The following is a 25,277-nucleotide window of genomic DNA, read 5'->3' on the forward strand; positions in this document are numbered from 1 at the left end:
AAATAGCCAAAACAGCGCAGTTTTCATTCAGTTATCTTAATTTTGTAATTCTAGGCTAAACTGTCATGTGACTCGACAGTGACAGTTCGGGAATAAGTTCAGAAGCGTGCTGGTTATTCAGTAACCGGAAACACACGCTCCAGCGCACTCACAATCACAAATAACAGACTGGAAGCGTGCTGGTTATTCTGTAACCGGAAACACACACTCCAGCACACTCACATTCAGAAATGAAAGATTGGACATGCCGAGGTACTTTTTTCTTCAAAGAAAAACTTCTCTAGTCCAGGTGGAACTGAACCCACGGAGATTAAAATATGGTGTAGAAGATAAAACAGTTATTAAATTCAAATACAGTGACATGTTATTATCATATTTATTAATTCAAGAACTTATAACATGAAATGGTTCATGAATCATTATACCAAAATTACGCATGGTATATTCTGATGAGTAGCTTCGATTGCAAATCACTCTCATCTTCTTCAGTATTACGGTTTAAAGTAGTTCAATGAACCGAGCTGTTAAATCTTCCAAACTTTTCTTTAGTAGACATAGTATGGCTACGTAACTTAGAGTTTGGAATGCACTAACTATTTTTGATTTCATTCTATTTCTAACTTGTGTTTTTGCTGCATACATAACGCTGAACATTCTTTCCATTATAATATTAGATGAAGTGACATTAGCAGTTATACAAATGCAGATAACTGTCTGAAAATTAAAGAGCGTCCAAGATTTATATGGTGCAATACTGTTAGCCAAAATTTGTACACACTTGTCAGAAAGTTGCGTCCTAATAACTCAGCATAGTTAACTTGATCGATGGAGTTACACTGACTCTAACTTCCATATCATTTTTTACGTAAATATCTGCAAATGGCAATTCTTTGAAATTCACTTTTGATGCTAGTGACAGGCATATCTTAGGACTGACTTACTGGATTGTCTTAAAATGATTCAAATCTGTATGCAACCCTGACAAGTCGCTAAATTAATATCCTAATGTATTGCTTTGCTTTGTTCAGCAACTGACACAACATGCTTACTCCGAGCTTAATTGTGACAAGTCTGGACCTAGGTCAATATTTTCATTATCTGCATACAGTAGATCGTTATCAAAAGAACCACTTACTTTTTGCAATCCATTCTGCACGCAAACAGGTTTGAAAATCATCCTAGCTTAAAAAAACGAACATTTGAACAATATCTTCTTTTATTTTTATTTATTAATTGTTTTGGTTCATCTATCTTCTGTGTAGTTGGAGGCAGCCCGCCACTAGTTCCTCTCCTGTGATAACGTCTTCATCTCGCAGTAGGACATGCACCCTACGTCCATAATTATTTGTAGAATGTATTCAAGTCTCTGTATTTACCTAGAGTTATTACCCTCTATACATCGCCTTAGTACCATAGAGGTTATTCCAAGACGTCTTAACATATATCCTAGCATCCTGTCCCATCTTCGTATCAGTGCTTTTAACATTTTGCTTTCCACTGTAATTATTATCTTATGATTCACCTAATTTTCACCCTTCTTCTGTAGCACCACATACCAAACGCTTAGACTGTCCTCTGTTCCGATTTCCCACCATCCATGATTCACTACCATACAATGCTGCTCTCCAAACGCACATTGTTATAAATTTATTCCTTTCCTCAATCTGAGGATAAATTCAATTCGAGTAAACCTCTCTTAGCCAGAAATTGTGCTAGTCTGCTTTTTATGTTCTCCTTGCTTCGTCCGACATGCGTTACTTTGCTTCCAAAGTAGCAGAATACTTTAACTTTCTCTGCTTCATGATCACCAATTACAATGTTAAGTTTCTCGCCTTTCTCATTTCTGGTACTTCCCATTACTATTGCCTTTTTCCACTTTACTCTCAATCAGTGTTCTTTATTTCTTAGACTGTTAATTCCACTCAACAGATTTTGTAATTCGTCTTCACTTTCGATGAGGATAGAAATGTCATCAGCGAATCTTATCATTGATATTTTTTCACCCAACATTTTAATCCTATTCTTGAAGTTTTCTCTTACTTCCATCATTGTTCCTTCCATGTATAAATTGAACACTAGGCATGAAAGGCCGCATCCCTCTCTTGCACCCTTTCTAACGCGAGCACTTAGTTCTTGGTCCTCCAGTCTTGTTCCCTCTTGGTTATAGTACAAGTCAGTGGGACGTTAAATCCAGTGTTCCTTCCTTTGCCTTCATGATTACGACCGCTACAGCGTGTGTTGAAAGGAAACATGATTTACATCATCTTCGTTGCGCTACTAGCGCGAATCTTAGTCAATGGCCTCAAATTTGAATACACAGCGTGTTTCAGATGTAGAAACACAACCACCAACTTTCGCTTCTGTCACACAACCGTTGTTGGTATTGTGATTTTCTTCCGTCAGTGTATTAGTCAATAACTTCTGATACGTGCGCCAAAATATCATAAAGAATTTCATGTGCCTCATTTAGGATATTTGATGTATTTTGTCTGTAACCAAAGGCAATGCAATTAAAAACGCGTTGTTGTTAAATTAAATAAAACATATCGTCGCGAACTGTTTGTAACTTTATTTCGAACTCGTTTTTCCATAGTTTGCATTCGTTTGACAGATGTTCCAGGGAGCTGCATCACGAGGATCGGTTGTGAAGAGGACGGTTGGTTTCCTAGTCTACTTGGCGCACAATGGCCTCTTCTGCTTCCTCGGGCAAGTAGTCACTGACCAGGTATGTGGAAAGGTCAATTTCGGCACGTATAATGATCACAATGTGGCTTATCATTTTAACTCTTCAGTTCTTCATCGTTGTAGTATGCAGTGCATTACCTATAGCATTTGATAGCTACTGCCCTGTTTAACAAACGTATCTTGGAAAGGAAACACAAATGCACGATCGGATTTAGCTGAATTCATTTTGTTCTATGAACTGTTATATAAGGACCGGTTGCCCACCACTGCAAAACAGTTGGTATTTTTTTTTTAATGCAAGATTATAAAGTTACTTGCAGACTACAGTATAATTAAGAGAATGCACCTGGGGCTGATTTTATCAACTGAGCTAGATGACACAAGTGATTACTTTGAAATTCAGTAGTAATTTCACTAAAACGTAACTTTACTGTATCACCAGCAATTACCTCAGTACCTGTAGCAGGCGGCGAAATACACAAAAACTGACTCAAAATGTCACTCGCAATCCGTGACTAAACGATCAAACTGTTAGTTCTGCAATGTGTATTTGAGACTTCCCTATAAAGGCTTTAGCAGCTCCATGCTCTCATCTGTGGATTGTCACGATGTTAACTGGACTCGCAAAATAATCCAAGTTCCAACGCTTGCACTACCCGGCCACTTCCCGCGCGGCAAACCAATCACTCACAATCTTTACAGTCTGTCATCTCACTCTTTCCACAGTTGTGACGTGCTGTAAAAAGCGTGAAAGCAACTGCATGTGGCCAAAGGTATCCGGACAATCAAGTGAAAGCGCTGGGAGCGGCGCCAGGTGTACGTCCGAGGAATATACAGCACTGTGCAGGATGCACGAAAGTACACTGGCAATATTTAGTATGCTGTGCAGGACACCTATACGTAATTTTTCTAGGGAGGGATTCTTGCGCCATAATATATGGTTTTCGCACTGTGAGACCTCGAAAGGTGAGAACGGCACCGTCAAAGCTGCTTCGGATTGTGTTTGGTACTTTAATTAGCTATGCGAGCCCATTAGTCATCAGTGTACAATGGTTTGTGCTTGCGGAGCGCATGGAAGCTTGAGTAGGATGGTGAACTGACTTTTTTCAAGATGGAATCCGGGTTCGGACAATGTGATAGAACAATAGAACAGTGTTTCAAGTTTCGATAAGAAACATAACCAGAACATCACAACAAGAAGTAAATTATGAAAAGGGTTCAAAATTGTGACCTCTACCAGAGCGTACGCGTGGTTAAATAAGTGCTGCTTTTAGGAGGGGAAGTTTAGGTATAATTGGGTATAAGGGTGAAACTGAGAACCCTCATATTTCTCTTTACCGGTTGGTAACGTCGTTTTTTGGCCGTTAGACACCCAGAAACTTCAGTACCGTCATGAGTTTTGCTAGTGTCAGAGACGTTATCGTTGAGAAAAATAATTTTTTAAATTTTTGTGATTGTATTTAGCAATATTTTCTGTTCAGTAACGTACTTATACCGTCGTAATACAACACTTAAATTAGTAACGCAATGAATAATACTTTTAACAGACTTTATGAACAAAAGCCGTGTTAAATGATTCTTAACCTTCCTTGTTTTGCAGAAGTAATTTTACAGATAAGGTAAAGTAGCGTAAAACCATAACTGCCGCGCGGGATTAGCCGATCGGTCTAAGGCGCTGCAGTCATGGACTGTGCGGCTGGTCCCGACGGAGGATCGAGTCCTCCCTCGGGCATGGGTTTGTGTGTTTGTCCTTAGGATAATTTAGGTTAAGTAGTGTAGAAGCTTAGGGACTGATAACCTTATCAGTTAAGTCCCATAAGATTTGACACACATTTGAACATTTTGAAACCAGAACTACCTGATATTACCTCAGAACTTCGTTACATGTAACTTATGTATAATGCTTTTAACCGTACGCTACTTGTATGTACACGTTTTAACAACCACTATTTGTCAATTACATATAGCATTTACAATTACTTTACACCAGTTTACAGATTATTTTTGTCACAAATAACTTGATCATTATCCCTTGTTGCAGATGTATATTTTCACTTGATATGGGACCATTAAACCCTTCATACAGTCGGGAAATTAAGATATCACTTAACAACCATTCGGGAAGAGTGGTAACAAAGTACCAAATAGCTTCGTTGTTCGGACTTGGATGTATTGAAACAGCAACAACTCAAAATGGCCTATGTAGGTTTAATAAGAGGAAAACCCAACTTCTAGTCCTGCTCCGGCACAAGCAAGCAGGTTCGAACATCCTTCTTCTTAACGACACAGGCTCTACTATATCATACCAATTAAAAATGTCCTCCCCTGTATGGGAATTACATAATATGTCTACGAGAGCAGACTGTCAGGCAGAAACGAAGAACATGGAAGTTTCGCTCTAGCCGAGGGTCGTGAACAGATAACCAAAGAGTGAAATACGCGTTTCAGTCTCGGGCGGGCATAAATTTTGATTGTCATCATTCTCTTATACAGCTGACGGTTGTTAGTGTTCGCAAGTGCGAATATGTTCAAATATTCCATAACCGCTGCCGTCACCGCAGTGCCTGTTCCTTCGGACACGCTCGCACGTCAGAATGTATTTCAGAGTTATTCTTAACAACAAAGGCATTAAAATATCACGGAAAAACTAATATTTAACATCCCGTCGACATCGAGGTCATTAGAGACCGAGCACAAGCAGATATAAACCATCCAGGCATTTACCTTTAGTGAATTATGGAAATCCCCGAAAATCTCAGTCTGGATGACCGGACGGAGATTTAATCGAGTTCCTTCTACACTTCAGGTCGAAGTTCAGAAATAAATGACGAAAGCTCTTTGAAAATAAATGATGATGTATCTTCGTATCGAAAATTCACTAACACACCCACCAAGTCTGTACTAAGCCGCATGTATAAGATTTTAACGCACAGAGTCTGCTGTAAATATTAACTTTATCAATTTAGTTCACTCAAACTGCACACTCTTCCTAAAAGTCAGCAGCCATAGCGAATCAATGAAATTCCGATTGCAAACCATAACAAAAATAAACCTGATAACTGTCAAATTTTCACACTGTGTTTAGTGACTAGGTATATCTGTTGTGGTTGGCAGGAGAGCCAACACTGTGTTACTAGAGGAAGCCGAAAGGCACGCGTTTTAGCTCACGCAGGCTGGCGTGAGGTCTGGAACAGGACAAGGAAATTAGAATTTAGAAAAGACGGACGTAGCTGGTGGAATACTTAACTTTAATCCATTAATAGTGAACGTCGCTCTTGACGGTACATTATTCACAGTATCAATAGGAACTGGTAATGGCGCCTTGCCAGGTCGTAGCAAATGACGTAGCTGAAGGCTATGCTAACTATCGTCTCGGCAAATGAGAGCGTATTTTGTCAGTGAACTACCGCTAGCAAAGTCGGTTGTACAACTGGGACGAGTGCTAGGAAGTCTCTCTAGACCTGCCGTGTGGCGGCGCTCGGTCTGCAGTCACTGACAGTGGCGACACGCGGGTCCGACGTATACTAACGGACCGCGGCCGATTTAAACGCTACCACCTAGCAAGTGTGGTGTCTGTCGGTGACACCACAATATCTGTCAGAATATTACAAAGTTAATTCTCGGCGGGCTTGTGTCTGTAAGTAAAATATTTTTAATACGCCAGTGGTTTTACAACTTTTATTAAAAAGCCAATTTTCAACTTACCTGTTAAAAACTCGGAGAAAAATCACATAAATCGGACATTAATATCTCCACTTTGTGATCTGCGCTTACTGTTCCTTTCCTAAGAAGACTTTACCGAACTGTTCAAAGCAACGGCATGGCATCCTTCCTGAATGGCGATTCGATCCCATCTCCTCCATAGGTTAATGCTCACAGTCAAGCCACTGTCTCCAGAAAGCTGAATCGTTATCGTGTGCAATGGTGCTGCCCTCACGTAGTTAGGTACATTCCCAGCTCGACCAGTCATAATTCTTTAAATAATTTTAGTTCATGCCAAGTTATGGCGTCCAAGCCTTTACGTACGTGAAAGACTGAAGTCAGCGTAGTACTTTCTCCACATAAATAGCAGTTGATTTAAAAATACCATTCGTCAAGTGTAAGTGATGTACTGTATGACTGCACAACATTATGCACACCTTTATACGTACTGAATTATTAACAATTTTTAGATTTATTCCTGACGTACACTCTTCACGCACTATACAAAACATTCTCATAGCCTAATAGCTGTATATTACCGTTGAAAAACAACTTTTTCATTTCAAAATGTTCCGAAACATTGGTTATTACAAACCGTTACCTGATGTATCGCTGACATATTGAGAAGAAATTGTATACCTGTATCTGTTTTACGACAAGTGAGGTGTGTTTTTATTTATTTATTTATTTTGAATCATGAGTCTTCTGACTGGATTGACGCGACCGCCGCGATTTTCTTTCTTGGGCATCTTCTTTTCATCTCACAGTATCACTTGCACCCAAAGTCCTCAATTACTTGTTGGATGTACAAATCTCTGTTTCCCCTACAGTTTTTACTCTCTACAGTTCCGTCTATTACCATGGATGTTATTCGCTGATGACTTAACACATCTCGTATCATTCTGACCCTTCTTCTTGTGAGAGTTTTTCATATGTTTGTTTCTTCGCTGATTCTATGGAGGATTTCCATTCCCTGTCTAATTAGACCACCTTATATTCAATATTCCTCTGTAGCACCATATTACTAGCGCTTCGGTTCTCTTCTGTTCTGTTTTTCCCACTGTCCTTGATTTACTAGCAAACAATATTGTGCTCCACATGCACAATCTCAGGAATTTCTTCCTCAAATTACGGACAATGTTTGGCACCAGTAGACTTCTTTTGGCCAGGAATGCTCTGTTTGCCTGCGCTAGTCAGCTTTTTATGTCCTCCTTGCTTTGTCCGTCATGGACAATTTTGCCGTCAAGGTAGCAGAACTCCTTATCTTGGTCTATTTCATGATCCCCAATTTTCTCTCATTTCTGCTACATCTAATTACAACTGTCTTTTTCCGATTTACTCTCTGACAATATTCTGCATTCATTAGACTGTTGATTACGTCCAACAGAGCCTGTAACCCTTCTTCACATTAACTGAGGACAGCAATATCATCAGCGAATCTTATAATTGATACCCTTCGGCCTGAATTTTAATCAAACACTGAACGTTTCTTTCATTTCCGTCATTGCTACTTCGATATATACCTCAAACAGCAGGAACGAAAGACTGCATCCCTGTCTTACAACCTTTTTAATCCGAGCACTTCGTATTTTGCCTTCCAATCCTTTTGCTTAAGGTATATACTCTATGTTACAATCTTTCCCTATAGCTTATTACTATTTTTCTCTGAATTTCGAATATTTTACTCCATTTTAAATTATCGAACGCTTTTTCTAGTCGACGAATGCTACGAGTGCGTCTTGATAGTTCGTCAAACTTGCTTCCATTATCAAGTGCAACATGAGAACTGCCTTTCTGGTATCTTTACCTTACCTGAAGCCAAATTGAAAACTTGAATCCCATTTCAAACAGGCACTCCACTCATACAACAATAGCTGGTGATGACTTCAGTCTACCCTCGATGTATTGGCGATAGTACATACTTAAAGTCGGTGGTTGGCATAAAACGTCGTCCGAAATCGTTCTGACTGCATTCTTAGAAAATATTAGTTCAGGAATCCATTCGACGTGTGAATATTGCGAAAAAGTACTTGACGTCTTAGCAGCAAATAATCCTGAGCAAATAGGGAGCATCATGATGCATACATGGATTAGTGACGACAAGGTTGCTGTAGTGAGCCTAAATAACGTAACATCAAAACCCGCCAAAAACAAACACAAAATATATCTATTTAAATGTGCAGATAAAATTTTGCTTGACGCCTCCCTAAGAGACAGTCTCCACTCCTTCCAGACGGATTATGTAAACGTAGACCGCATATGTTTTAAAATCAAAGAAGTAGTAGCGACAACAGTTAAGAGACGTATACCAAATAAATTAATAAGAAATGGTTCACAAAACGGTCCGCAACACTGTTGCAGAAGCAACGAAAAAGGCATGCCAAATTTAAAAGAACCCAAAGCCCCAAGTATCGGCGAAGTTTCACAGAAGCACGAAATTTAGCGCGAACTTCGATGCGAGATACTTTTTCACAACGAAACTCTCTCTGTCCATAACGAAAAACTGTCTCGAAATCTGGTAGGAAATCCAAAGGGTTTCTGGTCGCATGTTAAAGTATAACAGCGGAAAGACACAATCAACACCTTCACTGCGCAATAACAATGGTGATGTCACCGATGATTACTCCTCTAAAGCTCAGTTACCAAAAGAAGTTTTTCGAAATTCATTCAGCAAAGTAGGCGTAGTAAGTATTCCAGAATTCTAATCAAGACCAGCTGCAAGAATGAGTAACTTAGAAGTAGATATCCGCGGTGTGGCTAAGCAGCTTAGATCAGTTAACACAGACAAGGCTTCCGGTTCAGATTGTATACCAGTCATGTTCCTTTCAGAGTATGCTGATATAATTGCTCAATCCTCAGCAGTCACATGCTATCGCTTGGCGGTAGAACGAACCGTACCTAAACTGCACAAGTCACACCCGTATCAAAAAAAGGAAATACGAGTAATCTGCTGAATTATAGACCCACATCGCTAATATCGGTTTGCAGTCGGGTTTTGGAACATATGACATTATGAGTTATCTCAAATAAAACCACTTGTTGACAGACAGTCAATGTGAATCAAAAAAATATCGCTCTTGTGAAATGCAATTTACATTCACGAAGTAATGAGTACTAATGTCAGGAGAGTGACATCTAATCAAATTGCTTGCCCTTGGAGTATCGTCTCAGTTATGTAACTGGATTAGTGATTTCCTCTCAGAATGGTGAAAGATCTACATCTACATCTACATCTACATCCATACTTCGCAAGCCACCTGACGGTGTGCGGCGGAGGGTACCTTGAGTACATCGATTCTCCCTTCTATTCCAGTCTCGTATTGTTCGTGGAAAGAAAGATTGTCGGTATGCTTCTGTGTGGGCTCTAATCTCTCTGATTTTATCCTCATGGTCTCTTCGCGAGATATACGTAGGAGGGAGCAATATACTGCTTGACTCCTCGGTGAAGGTATGTTCTCGAAACTTCGACAAAACCCGTACCGAGCTACTGAGCGTCTCTCTTGCAGAGTCTTCCGCTGGAGTTTATCTATCATCTCCGTAACGCTTTCGCGATTACTAAATTATCCTGTAACGAAGCGCGCTGCTCTCCATCGGATCTTCTCTGTCTCTTCTACCAACCCTATCTGGTACGGATCCCACACCAGTGAACAGTTTCAAGCAGTGGGCAAACAAGTGTACTGTAACCTACTTCCTTTGTTTTCGGATTTCATTTCCTTAGGATTCTTCCAATGAATCTCAGTCTGGCATCTGCTTTACTGACGATTATTTTAATATGGTCATTCCACTTTAAATCACTCCTAATGCCTACTCCCATATAATTTATGGAATTAACTGCTTCCAGTTGCTGACCTGCTATATTGTAGCTAAATGATAGAGGATCTTTCTTTCTATGTATTCGCAGCACATTACACTTGTCTACATTGAGATTCAATTGCCATTCCCTGCGACCGCGTAAAACAAAAGTAATGTGTGGCGTTCCTCAAGGAACCGTTATAGGCCCCCCGATGTTCCTGATTTGTACAAAAGATTGAGTACATAATCTGAGTAGACCATTTAGGATGCTGGCAGATGATGCTGATACTAACCGTCGTCTTGTAAAGTCAGCAGATTACCAGAACCAACTGCAAAATGCTTTAGACAAGATATCGGTATGCTGCGAAGAGTGACAGTTGACACTAAATAATGAAAAGTAAGACGTCAACATGAGTTCTAAAAGGAATATGCTAAATTTAGGTTAGATGATAAATCAGACAACTCTAAGGGCTGCAAATTTTAGAACGGAATACTTAAAATTTCGAATAACTTCAGTTGATACGATCAGACAGATAATGTTGCGGGTAAAGCTAACGATAGACCGCGATCTATTGGCAGAACACTTAGAAAATGCAACAGGTCTACTAAAGAGCCTGCTTGTACTACGTTTGTCCGTTCTTTTCCAGAGTACTGTTGCGGTACAGGATCCTTACCAGATAGGATTGACGATGGACATCGGAAAAGTCCAAAGAAGTGCAGCTCATTTTATAGTATAGCGAAACAGGGGAGAAAGTTTCAAGGATATGATACACAAAATGGTGTGGCAATCATTGAAAGAATGAGAGTTATCGTTGCGACGCGATCTTCTCATGAAATAACAAACTTCCTCCTCAGAGTGTGCAAGTATTTTGTTGATGCCCATGTTCATGTGAATGAGAACGAGAGAAATCAGAGTTTGCGCGGAAAGATTTAAGTGTTCGTTTTTCCCTCGCGATGTTCTACAGTGGAACGGTAGAAGAACACCTTGAAGGTAGTTCGATGAATCCTATGTCAGGCGCTTGATTGTAAATTGCAAATTAAACATGTGTGTGTGTGTGTGTGCGTGTGTGTGTGTGTGTGTGTGTGTGTGTGTCCTTGGGTGTGTGTGTGTATGTATGTGTGTCGTGTTGCAGAGCGAGCGCCTGCCACACTCGGCGTTCGGCTGTGGCTGGCCAGACGCTGACCCTCCGTTCAAGAGGTCGCTCATGATCATGATGCAGCAGACGTCGCGGCCGCTCATCATACGTGTGGGCAAGTTGTTCACGCTCTCCAGCAACATGTTCATACAGGTAATCATTTCAGGATTGCAGTCGAGATTCAAATACTCGTATGGTAGGTGACTGGTCTACTCACGCAGCTTTTTAGTCTGCGATCATTACAAGGCACATAATTTTCTACATATCTAGTAACATCTCTGACTTATTATGGAAACAGTTCAGGTCGCGATTCATTTTGCGGCTGGCGCTTTCCCTGTTCCGTAAAGTTTTTCCACTCACCTTTCGGTATGTTCTCCTTCAGCGAATTGCCCCTCACGTCGCGCGAATTGTAATCTTGCTCAGTTGCAAGGCTATGGCGATAAATTAACTCTTTCGTACGTGTCACCAGAGCGCGAATACCTAACGTTTTGATTTCACGTGTAACTACTGAAAGAGACGAAATCAGTTCTGCCGGCCGGGGTGTCCGAGCAGTTCTAGGCGCTACGATCTGGAACCGCGCGACCTCTGCGGTCGCAGATTCCAGTCCTGCCTCGGGCATGACTGTGTGTGATGTCCTTAGGTTAGTTAAGTTTGAGTAGTTCTAAGCCCTAGGGGACTGATGACCTCAGAAGTTAAGTCCCATAGTGCTCAGAGCCATTTGAACCATTTTTGAAATCAGTTCTGGAGACACTAATACACACTGATGACACAAAAATCGTGGAATAGCTCCTAATATCGTTTAGAACCTCCTTCCAGTCACATGCAAACGCCCGTGCATTGAACGAAACACGCGCCAGCTCTCTCACTTCTGATCACTTCTGATTGTCTAGGGAAAACTATAGCCAATCAGATTATCTTACTTCCAGCACTCTAGCTAGTCTACCAATTACCAGACATCATTACTTTGTGTCAAAATGGACAGAGCTGAAATTAAGAATCGCCTCAAATTGAAATTTAGACCTCTATACTGGTTGAATGCAGAAATCAGACATCCCCTGTCGAAGTGATTCAGACACATCGTACTAGCAATTTGCTCCGACGCTCCTACACAGACAGACACACACACAAACATACACATACACAGGCACACACACACACTATAAATCATTACATTATCATTTAGCCCGGTTCCACACACATAGCCCTCTCATACATTACTGGCCATTAAAATTGCTACACCAAGGAGAAATGCAGATGAGAAACGGGTATTCATTGGACAAATATATTATACTAGAACTCACATGTGATTACATTTGCACGCAATTTGGGTGCATAGATAACGAGAAATCAGTACACAGAACAACCAACTCCGGCCGTAATAACGGCCTGATACGCCTGGGCATTGAGTCAAACAGAGCTTGGATGGCGTGTACAGGTACAACTACCCATGCAGCTTCAACACGATACAACAGTTCACCAAGAGTAGTGACTGGCGTCTTCTGACGAGCCAGGTGGTCGGCGACCATTGACCAGACGTTTTCAGTTGGTGAGAGATCTGGAGAATGTGCTGACCAGGGCAGCAGTCGAACATTATCTGTATCCAGAAAGGCCCGTACAGGACACGCAACATGCCGTCGTGCATTATCCTGCTCAAATGTAGGGTTTCTCAGGAATCGAATGAAAGGTAGAGCCACGGTTCGTAACACATCTGAAATGTTACGTCCACTGTTCAAAGTGCCGTCAATGCGAACAAGAGGTGACCAGACGTGTCACCAATGGCACCCCATACGATCACGCTGGGTGATACGCCAGTATTTCGATGACGAATACAAGCTTCCAATGTGCGTTCACCGCGATGTCGCCAAACACGGATGCGACCATCATGATGCTCTAAACAGAACCTGGATTCATCCGAAAAAATGACGTTTTGCCATTCGTGCATCCTGCTTCGTCGTTGAGTACACTATCGCAGGCACTCCTGTCTGTGATGCAGCGTCAAGGGCAACCGAAGCCATGGTCTACTAGCTGATAGTCCATGCTGCTGCAAACGTCGTCGAACTATTGGTGAAGATGGTTGTTGTCTTGCAAACGTCCCCCCATATGTTGGCTCAGGGATCGAGACGTGGCTGCACGATCCGTTACAACCATGCGGATAAGATGCTGTGATACGAGGCCGTTGGGATTCAGTACGGCGTTCCGTATTACCCTCCTGAACCCACCGATTCCGTATTCTGCTAACAGTCATTGGATCTCGACCAACGCGAGCAGCAATGTCGCGATACGATAAACCGCAATCGCGATAAGCTACAATCCGACCTTTATCAAAGTCGGAAATGTGATGGTACGCATTTCTCCTCCTTACACGAGGCATCACAACAACGTTTCACCAGGCAACGCCGAACAACTGCTGTTTGTGTACAAAAAAACGGTTTGAAACTTTCCTCATGTCAGCACGTTGTAGGTGTCGGCAATGGCACCAACCTTGCTCTGAAAAGCTAATCATTTGCATATCACAGCATCTTCTTCCTGTCGGTTAAATTTTGCGTCTGTAGCACGTCATCTTCGTGGTGTAGCAATTTTAATGACCAGTAGTGTAAATGTCTTTCTCAGACATTTCAGAAAATAAATAAATAAATGAAATTGTGTGTATTGTGAAATGAAGGGTCAGGGGATGGAATCAGATAAGTCAGTTTTAGTGAAACTCGGGAAACAGTGATCTCAATGTTCGAATCATGCAATAATCGCATAATACACTGTCTAGTTGTGATAATACAGCGATAGTACTCATATCACGTACATTTAGTTGTGTCGCAGCTTCACATCACTAGGTTGGAAAAACCTAATGATACTTCGCAAATCTTTATATTTTAGTCTGGAAATTGGAAGGAGATCCAGAATAAAGAAAGAAATTCTGAAGTTAAATATACCATAACAAGCAGGTATTGGCAGATCAAACAGGTTATACATTGGTTCACATTGTCAAGGCGTCTGTATGACGCCAGTTTACATTCCTTCGCGATAAGTCATTTGACTTTTCAGCATACTGCAGTGGCTTGATTCAGATGATCTTAATAGGCTGGGTTTGTGAAAGAATGTTTCGCAACATTTACTCCAGAAGTATTTCCCATTTCTTGATGAAAACCGCAGTCAAAGAAGATGGATTGCATCTGGATGCTTCGATCATTTCCTCGAAATCTTCTGGAGTTGCCATCAGCGCCTTTCCGTTAGATAACCCAACATTTTTATAGTACTTTAACCCGTAGAGAATGCCATTTTATCTTATTCAAGCCGCTAATTTGATTGAGAGTTACGTAATAAATGAAGGCGAAGACTGTGAAGTTTTTATTTTGACCACCAGCAAAATGTACAGGATCTCTCAGGAGGAGCAGTCTTCATTCATGGATATGACAGCAAAACTGTCGAGGAAACATGGAATCTAAAACGCATACTTACTAGCTACGAGCATTTCTTCATATTCGTTGCGTTAAACGTATCTCTTCTATTAAAGACGTGCCCATAGCTGTTCTGTTTAGCATGTCAGAGCCCATGTTTACTAGACGTTTTTGCTTCTAATGGTCGTTCCTGTTATATCCCCGACTATTGATCATTCCTCCTGGGACACGTAGTGTAGAGCTGATCAATGTCCTCGCCCAAGGAATGTGTGATGAACTGAAAAAGGATGTCCTCACTTCATTTGCAATCTTGATAAACGTAGAAAAAGGATTGTCTGTTGCTAGAAGATGGATATTGCACGAATGCATCAAAAGCTGTGGCTTAAACTAAAAGTCATTGGTTACAATCTTTGTTAGGCTACCCTCTTTTTTCCAATGCGTGTGCAGATAGCCACCTTATTTCCGATCTTCCTTTGTGGCCGTATGAGTTACCGCTGACTAGCTTACTTCTTTCCCTTGAGTCACCTGGTTCTTCCCCCTCATAAAAAGTCATTGAACGCTAATATCTCTGGACTCTCCTGAAAGTTTCCCAGTTTCCCCTGTCAAGGGATGCGTATGATCAGTCTGAATCGATTTGTACCAACAACTCAATTTCTAAAAAAGGCAACAGACCTGGTTTTTCATCTGACCTTTCAAACATAATATGTGAAAAGTAAAATAATAACTCTCCTGAGACAAAGACGTGTTATTACCAAAAGTAATAAATATATCTCTGAGAAGTAATTTCAACTGGTTTGTTTAAATGCTCACACTCCCCGTGAACTATTTGTGGTTCTCTTGATGAAAAGATCAGATTAAATTGCAGTCGATAACATAGAGATTTAGGGACTTTCTCGTAACTTTGGCGGTAAGTTGGTTACAATACTGAAATTCACAGAGGATGAAGTAACTGTTAATTGAATAGTAGTTACTAGATTTCATTGAGATAGGTTAGAAAACAGAGCAAGTATTACTTCGCGTAACTGAAACTCACAAATGGTTTACGGCAGGGCAGGGGTCCGCCGGCTCTTTCTCGAGGGCCCGCGGCCACCTTTAACCAAATCGTGTAAAATAATGAGTAAAATTATTGAATAAAAATGTAAAAATTAAATTCATAACATTTTTTTCATGTGAAAAACATGTGTACTTTTACTTTAGGGCCCGCATCTCGTGGTCGTGCGGTAGCGTTCTCGCTTCCCACACCCGGGTTCCCGGGTTCGATTCTCGGCGGGGTCAGGGATTTTCTCTGCCTCGTGATGGCTGGGTGTTGTGTGCTGTCCTTAGGTTAGTTAGGTTTAAGTAGTTCTAAGTTCTAGGGGACTGATGACCATAGATGTTAAGTCCCATAGTGCTCAGAGCCATTTGAACCATTTTTACTTCAGGTCGTATTCCCAAGCAGCCTTTGCGGTTCCTAAGTGAGAACGCATACACAGTTTAGTTCCGGAGAATACGGCTTCTCTGATCGACTGTTTCGCAACAATACGGGGGTCGCTTGTGCGTCCGCTCATAGCGCCAGATGCGCAGAAACCTTTTACGCATGCGCGGAGCGAGCTTCGTCGACCAATCACAGCGCTCGCTGGCACATATGCGGCCCCAGGCGTAATTAAATGTTAAACTTGCTTTGTCAGTGCACTACCTATTTCATCAGTCGATTTTTGACCAGTTTATTACTTCTAATATGGATCGGTGGCTGAAGTCAGGATCATTGAAGAAGGGTGCAGTTTCTCCATCGCCTTCACAACAAGGGAAGATTTCAGTGGAAATGGATGAGGAGGGAGGTCGACGAAAGGACGAACAATCACAAGAAGCTCCACAGCCGGATGTGAAAACGCTGGAAGTACTCCAATGGTTGCAATATCCTGTGGAAGTGGAATAACCAAGTAGCGTAAGTACAACGAAACCTATTTAGAAATGGACTTTATGGAGACAAAGGAGGGTAAAGCTCAGTGTGTAATTTGTGCGCGAGTCCTTCTGAACAGTTCACTGGTTCCAGTTAAATTGCGCCGTCATTTTTAAGGTACTCACCCGGATTTCCAAGCTGAAGACATCGATTTTTTCAAAAGGAAGAGTGCTGAACTAGCTGCTTCTCAGCATTGCTTGAAAACTCATGCAAAAACAATTAATGAAAATTCATTAAAAACTTCTTTCTGGGTTCTTATCGAGTGGCAAAAACAGGCAAAGCTCATATCATTGCAGAAAATCTCATAAAACTGTGTGTTAATGATATTGTTTCTTGCATGCTAGAGGAAAAGGCAGTAAAGCTTGTATCTTCGGTGCCATTATCAAATAATACTCTCAAGAGACGCATTGTTGACATGTCAAATGTCGTGAAAGACACTCTTGTTTCTCGCATCCAACACAATTCATTTTTTCTGCAGATAGATGAATCCACTGATGTTGCAGGATTAGCGATTTTATTGGCTTTTGTCCGTTATGAATATTCTGGATGTTTTGAGGAGGACCTCTTATTGTGCAGACCACTACCTGCCAACACAACAGATGCTGAAATATTCCGTCTATTGGATGATTTTTTAAGGACTAACGAAGTTTCATGGTCTAATTGCTTACATTTGTGCACAGATGGTGCAAAATCTATGACGGGACCTACAGTCGGAGCAATAACGAAAATAAAAGAAAACTCCAAGAATTGCAGCAGTAGTCATTTGTGCTCTCCACAGACACGCTTTGCCTACGAAACAAACGCCTGTTTCGTTCAAGAAAGTTTTAGACGAATCCATTCAAATCATTAACTACATAAAATCAAGGCCGTTGACGTCAAGACTTTTCACAATACTGTGTGAAGGTATGGGAAGCCGTCATCGTTCCCTGCTTCTCCACACAGAAGTAAGGTGGCTCTCACGTGGGAACGCACTCTCTCGGCTGTACGATTTAAGATTGGAAGTCTTAGCTTTCCTTTTGGAGCATAACACCAAATTAGCAGACCTTATTAATGACGAAAATTGGCAGTGTATACCTGCCCATTTGTCAGATATTTCCACCAAAATGAACGAAATGAATATTTCACTCCGAGGGCAAAGTGAAACAAAGGTCACTGCTATCGACAAAGTTCAAGTATTCAAGAGGAAGATCAATTTTTGGGCGGAGGGTGTCGAGGAGGGGAGGTCGAGTGTTTTCCTCTTCTCAAGGAGTTTTTGAAAAATAAAACATTGGCGTTTGGGAAGAATTTGTTTCATCAAATTCTGGAACATTTCCGAAGCTTGATGTCATTGTTGGAGCATTATTTCCCAACAGCTGATGATGAGAAGCTGCAGAAATACGAATGGGTGGTCAACCCATTCACTGTATCCAAAAAGCCGAAAATTCTATCATCAAATCAATATGAGATGTTGATAGAAATTGCCACAGACCCTACCTTGAAATCAACTTTTGACATTGACTGTTACTCACACTTTTGGATCCGTTTGGATAACAAGAAATAGTACCCCCTTGTCAAAACGGCAAAACGTGTACTTCTTCCGTTTGCCACAACATACATGTGTGAATCTGGATTCTCGATCTACGCTGCCCACATAACTAAGTACCGATACTGTCTAGATGCGGAACCAGACATCCGTCTCCAGTTTTCCAGAATTGAACCCAACTTTTCAAAATTGTGTCAGCAGAGGCACCCTCAACCATCAGATCAGGATTCCATTATTATTCCTACAGACTCATCTACAGTAAAGAAGAAAGCATAGGCTAAACACGGTTGGCGGAGGCGTGTTTGTTGCTGTCAGAAGTAGTTTAACTTATCGCGAAATTGAAGTACATACTTCCTGTGAGTTAGTATGGGCAGAGGTCGTTGTTGGCAACCGGAATAAAATAATAATGGGATCCTTTTACCGACCTCGTAATTCAGATGATACAGTTGATGAAAGGTTCAAAGAAAACTTGAGTTTGATTTCAAACACATACCCGACTCATACGATGATAGTTGGTGGTGACTTTAACTTACCCTCGATATGTTGGCGAAATTGCGTGTTTAAATCCGGAGGTACGCATAAAATTACATCCGAAATTGTGCTAAACGCATTATCTGAAAATTAATTCGAGCAGTTAGTTCATGAGCCCACACGAATAGTATATGGTTGTAAAAACACGCTCGACCTCTTAGCGACAAATAATCCTGAGTTAATAACGAGCATCAAAACCGATTCAGGGATTAGTGAACACAGGGCTGTCGTAGCAAGACTGGATATTTTACTCCCCAAATCCTCGAAAATATATCTATTAAAAAAAACACATAAAAATTAACTTGACGCCTTCCTGAGAGACAATCTCCACTCATTCCAAAGTAATAATATAAGTGTAGACCAGATGTGGCTTAAATTCAAAGAAATAGTATCGGCAGCAATTGAGAGATTTATAGCAAATAAATTAACAAACGGCGGAGCTGATCCCCCTTGGTACACAAAACGAGTTAGAAGACTGTTGCAGAAACAACGAAACAAACATGCCAAATTCAAACAGACGCAATATACCCAAGATTGGCGAACTTTTACAGAAACCTGAAATTTAACGCCGACTTCAATGTGAGATGCTTATAACAGTTTCCACAACGAAACTTTGTCAGAAAATCCAAAGAGATTCTGGTTATATGTGAAGTATTTTAGCGACAAGAAACAATCAATGCCTTCTCTACATGATAGCAATGGAGGTACTATCGAAGACACTGCTGCCAAAGCAAAGTTACTAAACACAGCCTTCCGAAATGCCTTCACAAAAGAAGACGAAGCGAATATTCCAGAATTAGAATCGAGAACAGCTGCCAACATGAGTAACGTAGAAGTAAATATCCTCGGAGCAGTGAAGCAACTCAAATCACTTAATAAAAGGAAGTCTTCTGGTCCAGACCGTATACCAATAAGGTTCCTTTCGGAGTATGCTGATGCATCATACACAACCGTTCGCTCGACGAAAGATCCGTACCCCAAGACTGGAAAGTTGCACAGGTCATTCCAATTTTCAAGAAAGGTAGTAAGAGTAATCCACTAAATTACAGGCCCATATCGTTAACGTAGATATGCAGCAGGATTTTGGAACATATATTGTGTTCGAACGTAATGAAATACCTCGAAGAAAACTGTCTATTGACTCACAGTCAACATGGGTTTAGAAAACATCGTTCTTCTGAAACACAACTAGCTCTTTATTCACACGAAGTGCTGAGTGCTATTGACAAGGGATTTCAGATCGTATTTCTGTATTTCCGTAAGGCTTTTGACACTGTACCACATAAGCGGCTCGTAGTGAAATTGCGTGCTTATGGAATACCGTCTCAGTGATGTGACTGGATCTGTGATTTCCTGTCAGAGAGGTCACAGTTCGTAGTAATTGATGGAAAGTCATCGAGTAAAAAAGAAGTGGTTTCTGGCGTTCCCTAAGGTAGTGTTATAGGGCCTTTGCTGTTCCTTATCTATATAAACGATTTGGGAGACAATCTGAGCAACCGTCTTCGGTTGTTTGCAGATGACGCTGTCGTTTATCGACTAATAAAGTCATCGGAAGATCAAAACAAACTGAAAAACGATTTAGAAGAAATATCGTAATGGTGGGAAAAGTGGCAGTTGACCTTAAATAATGAAAAGTGTGAGGCATCCATATGAGTGCTAAAAGGAACGCGCTAAACTTCGGTTACACGATAAATCAGTCTAATCTAAATCTGTAAATTCAACTAATACCTAGGTATTACAATTACGAACAACTTAAACTAGAAGGAACACATAGAAAATGTTGTGGCGAAGTCTAACCAAAGGCTGCGTTTTATTGGCAGGACACTTAGAAAATGTAACAGACCTACTAAAGAATTATGCCTACACAACGCATGTCCGTCCTCTTTTAGAATACTGTTGCGCGGTGTTGTATCCTTACCAGATAGGACTGACGGAGTACATCGAAAACGTTCAAAGAAAGGCAGCACGTTTTGTATTATCGCGAAATGCGGGAGAGAGTGTCACAGGAATGATACAGGATTTGGGATGGACGTCATTAAAAGAAAGGCGTTTTTCGTTGCGACGGAATCTTCTCACGAAATTCCAAGCACCAACGTTCTCCTCCGAATGCGAAAATATTTTGTTGACACCGACTTACATAGGGAGGAACGATCACCAAGATAAAATAAGGGAAATCAGAGCTCGTACGGTAAGATATACGATCGCTATACGAGATTGGAATAATAGAGAATTGTAAAGGTTCTTCGATGAACCCTCTGCCAGGCACATAAATGTGATTTGCTGAGTATCCATTTAGATGTAGATTTTTCTTCGTAGATGCTCAGTGAACCTACCTGAACTATAGCTCTGTAGGTATTTTGTTTCTGTCTTCTGTCATTTACAAAATAATTATTAATTGAATTCTGTTGGTATTGATATTTTTGTTACGAAAATGAAAATGAACTCTAAAGCTAATTTCTTTTCTTTATTATATATTCCGCCCTCTCAGTTAAAAATATGGCTGTTTACATGGGCACGAAAATCGATTGTGGAACTGGAAAACGGCTTTATAAAAGCAGATTTCCAGAATAGATTTTGAAGTGTTTACCTGACCAACCAAGGAACTGGGAGATCGGCTTAGGAAATCCGGTTTTGGAAACACACGTAAACTGGGAGAATGTATTCCCACACATTGCACAACAGAAGTCACAATACTCCTTTAAAGGCAATTCCTTGGCCTCTTTTCTTTCGTGATGTGTTTCTATCCCGAATCATCGGTCTGCCTCTTTTCTTCACAGCCGCGTAGTCTAGGGCGCCATGTCGTGGATTGCGCGGCCGAGTCTTGCCTCGGGCATGTGTGTGTGTGTGTGTGTGTGTGTGTGTGTGTGTGTGTGTGTGTGTTGTCCTTAGCGGAAGTTAAACTTAGGTTAATAGTGTATAAGACTAGAGACTGATGACCTCAGCAGTTAAGTGCCATAGACTTTACATACATTTGAACATTTTTCTTCGGATTTCACGAAAAACCACACACACACACACACACACACACACACACACACACATACACACACGACTGTTACGAAATATGCATCCTCTTTACACAATAGTAGCCGAACAGTAGAAGTGAACAGACCACAAGCGGCAGCTTGTCAACAGCGAACAGTTTGGACGTGACGTTGATTGTTCTTGGAGGAAGGCAGCTCCAACGTGTGAAATGTCAATAACCAAGTAATTTTTATCAGGCTATAGTGTGTTGAACAAAGGGAGTAAATCCACTAGTAAGTGTCTGGATACAGTGGGAATTCGAATTGGATCGTTAATCTCAAGTTGTTTTCATTCATCTCTAAACCAAAGACTATTGATACTGCCGGGGGGGGGGGGGGGGGGAGGGTCATTGATCACTGGGAACATGGCACTTGCATTAAGAAGCTTTCAGTTCCCATGGGTTTCGCTCTGAAATTTAAAGTTACTGTGCTCTTGACTGACTAGGAGTCCGCCATGTATTTTCGACAGAAGAAGGAGTCCGCCAGCTGAAAAGGCTGGGAAGCCCTGGTTTACGGCAAGCTTGCTTAATAAATCTGGAATCTGTCCTCGATCGGTTGACACGCATCACATCTGCAGCTGTGAGACATGACTCACCTCTCCAGTGGCTCTTTATTACATCTGTTCAACAGCTGGCTTGTATTGATACCCCACAATATCTCTTTTATTGTGCATAAAGTAGAAGATATTACCACGTCGATGAAGCTGCCTCACCGTGGATAATATGAAGCATAGTGATTTCTATTTTTTATTAACTGTTTGTGTGTTGCTTTAAATGTGGATAATGCGAGAACCCACATCGAAGCGGCAACATCGAAGAAGTAATTCATTCTATTTTTGCAAAAGGAATGATATTAACACCAGCAACAAGGCTAAATCTGTGAGAAGCTGTATAGTCTCATCTCGTCTACGCGGATTACAAATATGTCAGAGAAGGCGTATTTGTACGGGATGAACCACAAACAAAATTTCGTATGTGTATCTGGTAAATTTACTGAGTGTTTTCGTATCAAAGTGAACGCGTTTCCTTTCATTTATTACATCCATTACCGCTGTGTCTGTATTTGACTGATAATATCTACACTGCAGTACAAATATCGACAGTGTACCCTGTGTTTCTTGTTTGCAAACAAACATGTTCCACTCATTCCCAGTACTTTCTGCTGACAACAGTGATGCCCGCAACGTTCTATACCCTCACGATTGCATTCAGTACTGCTCCATTTTGTCTCAGGTCTGTTTTCTGGCGGTTTGAATTTCATGTTAACGGTTTCTTTCTAGAACACAAGCTTTCACGGCCACTATTTTCATTATTCCTGATATTTATTTTATGGGCACAGGGCCGCCATGTCAGCCGAGGGCGCTAATGTCCTGCTTTCTAGACTCGAGTAGGATCGCCGCCTCCGGATCGAATCCATCCGACGGATTAACGTCGAGGGCCGGTGTGCTGGCCAGCCTAAATGTGATTTTTAGGCGGTTTTCCACATCCCACTAGGTGAATATTGGGCTGGTCCCCACGTTCCTCCTCAGTTACACGACTCGTAGATATTTGCAAACGTTAGCACTATTTCATGGCTTACACTAGTTGCAGACAGCTGGGGTACACTGATTCCATCCTGCGTGTCATGGGGTGGCGATAGCAAGGGCATCCGGCCACCCTCAGTCACTAACATCACCAAATCCATAGTAACAAGGCCGACCCCACGTTTCAGTGGGACAAAGTCTCAAAGAAAATGATGATGATTTCTTTTGTGGGCATAAGAGTCGTGTAAGGCATATTTCTGTGACTAACGTTTCGTCTTCGACTGCAGTTTGGCTTGCTGAGCTTGATCGAGTCTGTAACTACACTAGAGACCCTGATGATGTCTCCAGTATCAGGCAGAGAATTAAGCCTTGGACCTCGGCCTTATGTCTATAAAACAAATATCAGCTGGTTCTATACACTTAGCCGTTATCATGGTGGCCAACATTTGAACAGTACCTATAAGGGAACAGTTATTCACTTACTGCAAACTGAGCTGCGCACTGACAGAAATGGGGACTGATGACCATAGATGTTAAGTCCCATAGTGCTCAGAGCCATTTGAACTGACAGAAATGACGTATCAAACCTGTACAGTGTGACGGTGGTTACATTACTCTGCATTTTGTGCTGCGCTGTTTGATGATTGTACATTACAAATTGTTTGGAGGTATTTTTACAAAAATAAAGGTAATGTGGTTGATAATTTGGATAAGTCATAATTAGATTACTATAAAACGAGCCTACAGCAAACACGAGATCCTTAGTTGAGAGTGCTCAGAAAATACCGCAAACACCATCCGAAGTTTTGTGCATGTGTTTGATGTCGAACATTATAAGTTACCAAAAACTGTGGGCTCTGGAGATGTCTCAGGAAGAGTTCGTACTGAAACTTTCTTACAGACTGAAACTGTGTGCCGGACCGAGACACGAAATCGGGACCTTCGCCTTTCGCGGGCAAGTGCTCCAGCGACTGAGCTACCCAAAAACTCCACTACAGAGTGAAAATTTCATCCTGGAAACATCCCCCAGGCTCTGGCTAAGCCATGTCTCCACAACATCCCTTCATCCAGGAGTGCTAGTTCTGCAAGGTTCGCAAGGAGAGCTTCTGTGAAGTTTGGAAGGTAGGAGACGAGGTACAGACAGAATTGAAGCTGTGAGGAGGGGTCGTGATTCGTGCTTGGGTAGCTCAGTTGGTAGAGCACTTGCGTGCAAAAGGCAAAGGTCCCGAGTTCGAGTCTTGGTGCGGCACACAGTTTTAATCTGTCAGGAAGTTTCATATCAGCGCACATTCCGCTGCAGAGTGAAAATTTCAGTCTGTAGTTCAAATTACCTATTTTTTGTGCAGTATCATTTATTGAATGCAATGGATAGTCTGTTTTCTTAATTTCTGCTTTTCAGCACAAAATGTTTTCGAAAAATGTATTTAAACTGAATGCAATAAAATCGAAAACTTGCAACATCATGGTATGTGGTCTTCGGCGTGAAGCAACTACACCGAGAAAACGCAAAATTTAGATAATGGGAGATCTTTAATTACTGTAGAAACTTTCCATTTTGTTGTGAGTCCATGGTAGTTTTGTTTAAAACAAGTTTTATAATATTTTATCACTATGTTGACACTCTAAAAATATTTGTCATATTTTATGTACTTCCGTACGTAACTAATTTCTTTTACCCCTACACTAATGCATTTTTTTTCAGGTAATTAATACATCGTACACTATATTCAACATGATGCTGAGCTTACAGTAAAGGATATTCAAGCTGAAGATTTCGAGATCACGACACCTTTTAACTGTAACAAAATCTTAGCTATTCTTGCAGGCTCTGACAGAATAGTCCCAGGCAGATGAGTATAAATGAACTCAGCTTGCTCATTGTCACTATTACTACATTACCGATCACCCAAAATATCCCTCAGAAAATGCATAATTACACTTCACTTAGCCATTCCAAGACTGACTTCATTTTAATTCTATGTGTAGCATCAGTTTTTCTCATGTATGTTGCCAGCATAATGTACTACTTGCAT

The 25,277-nt window shown here is 41.1% G+C and overlaps 1 protein-coding gene across 2 annotated transcripts in view; it reads left to right on the plus strand.

Moving 5' to 3' along the window:
• The window catches only part of LOC126092556 (odorant receptor 2a-like), a 39,434-nt gene extending 14,215 nt beyond the window's left edge, over positions 1 to 25,219 (plus strand). The window contains exons 3-5 of one of the 2 annotated variants that reach the window (XM_049908215.1): positions 2,612 to 2,725; positions 11,313 to 11,468; positions 24,947 to 25,219. In XM_049908215.1, the coding sequence (XP_049764172.1) occupies positions 2,612 to 2,725; positions 11,313 to 11,468; positions 24,947 to 24,997 (321 nt within the window). In that variant the 3' untranslated portion in view covers positions 24,998 to 25,219. The remainder of the gene's footprint in view (positions 1 to 2,611; positions 2,726 to 11,312; positions 11,469 to 24,946) is intronic. The other variant, XM_049908216.1, reaches the window with a different exon arrangement.
• The last annotated feature ends 58 nt before the right edge of the window (positions 25,220 to 25,277 follow it).

This window comes from Schistocerca cancellata, chromosome 7 (assembly GCF_023864275.1).
Source record: "Schistocerca cancellata isolate TAMUIC-IGC-003103 chromosome 7, iqSchCanc2.1, whole genome shotgun sequence".
NCBI lineage: Eukaryota > Metazoa > Arthropoda > Insecta > Orthoptera > Acrididae > Schistocerca > Schistocerca cancellata.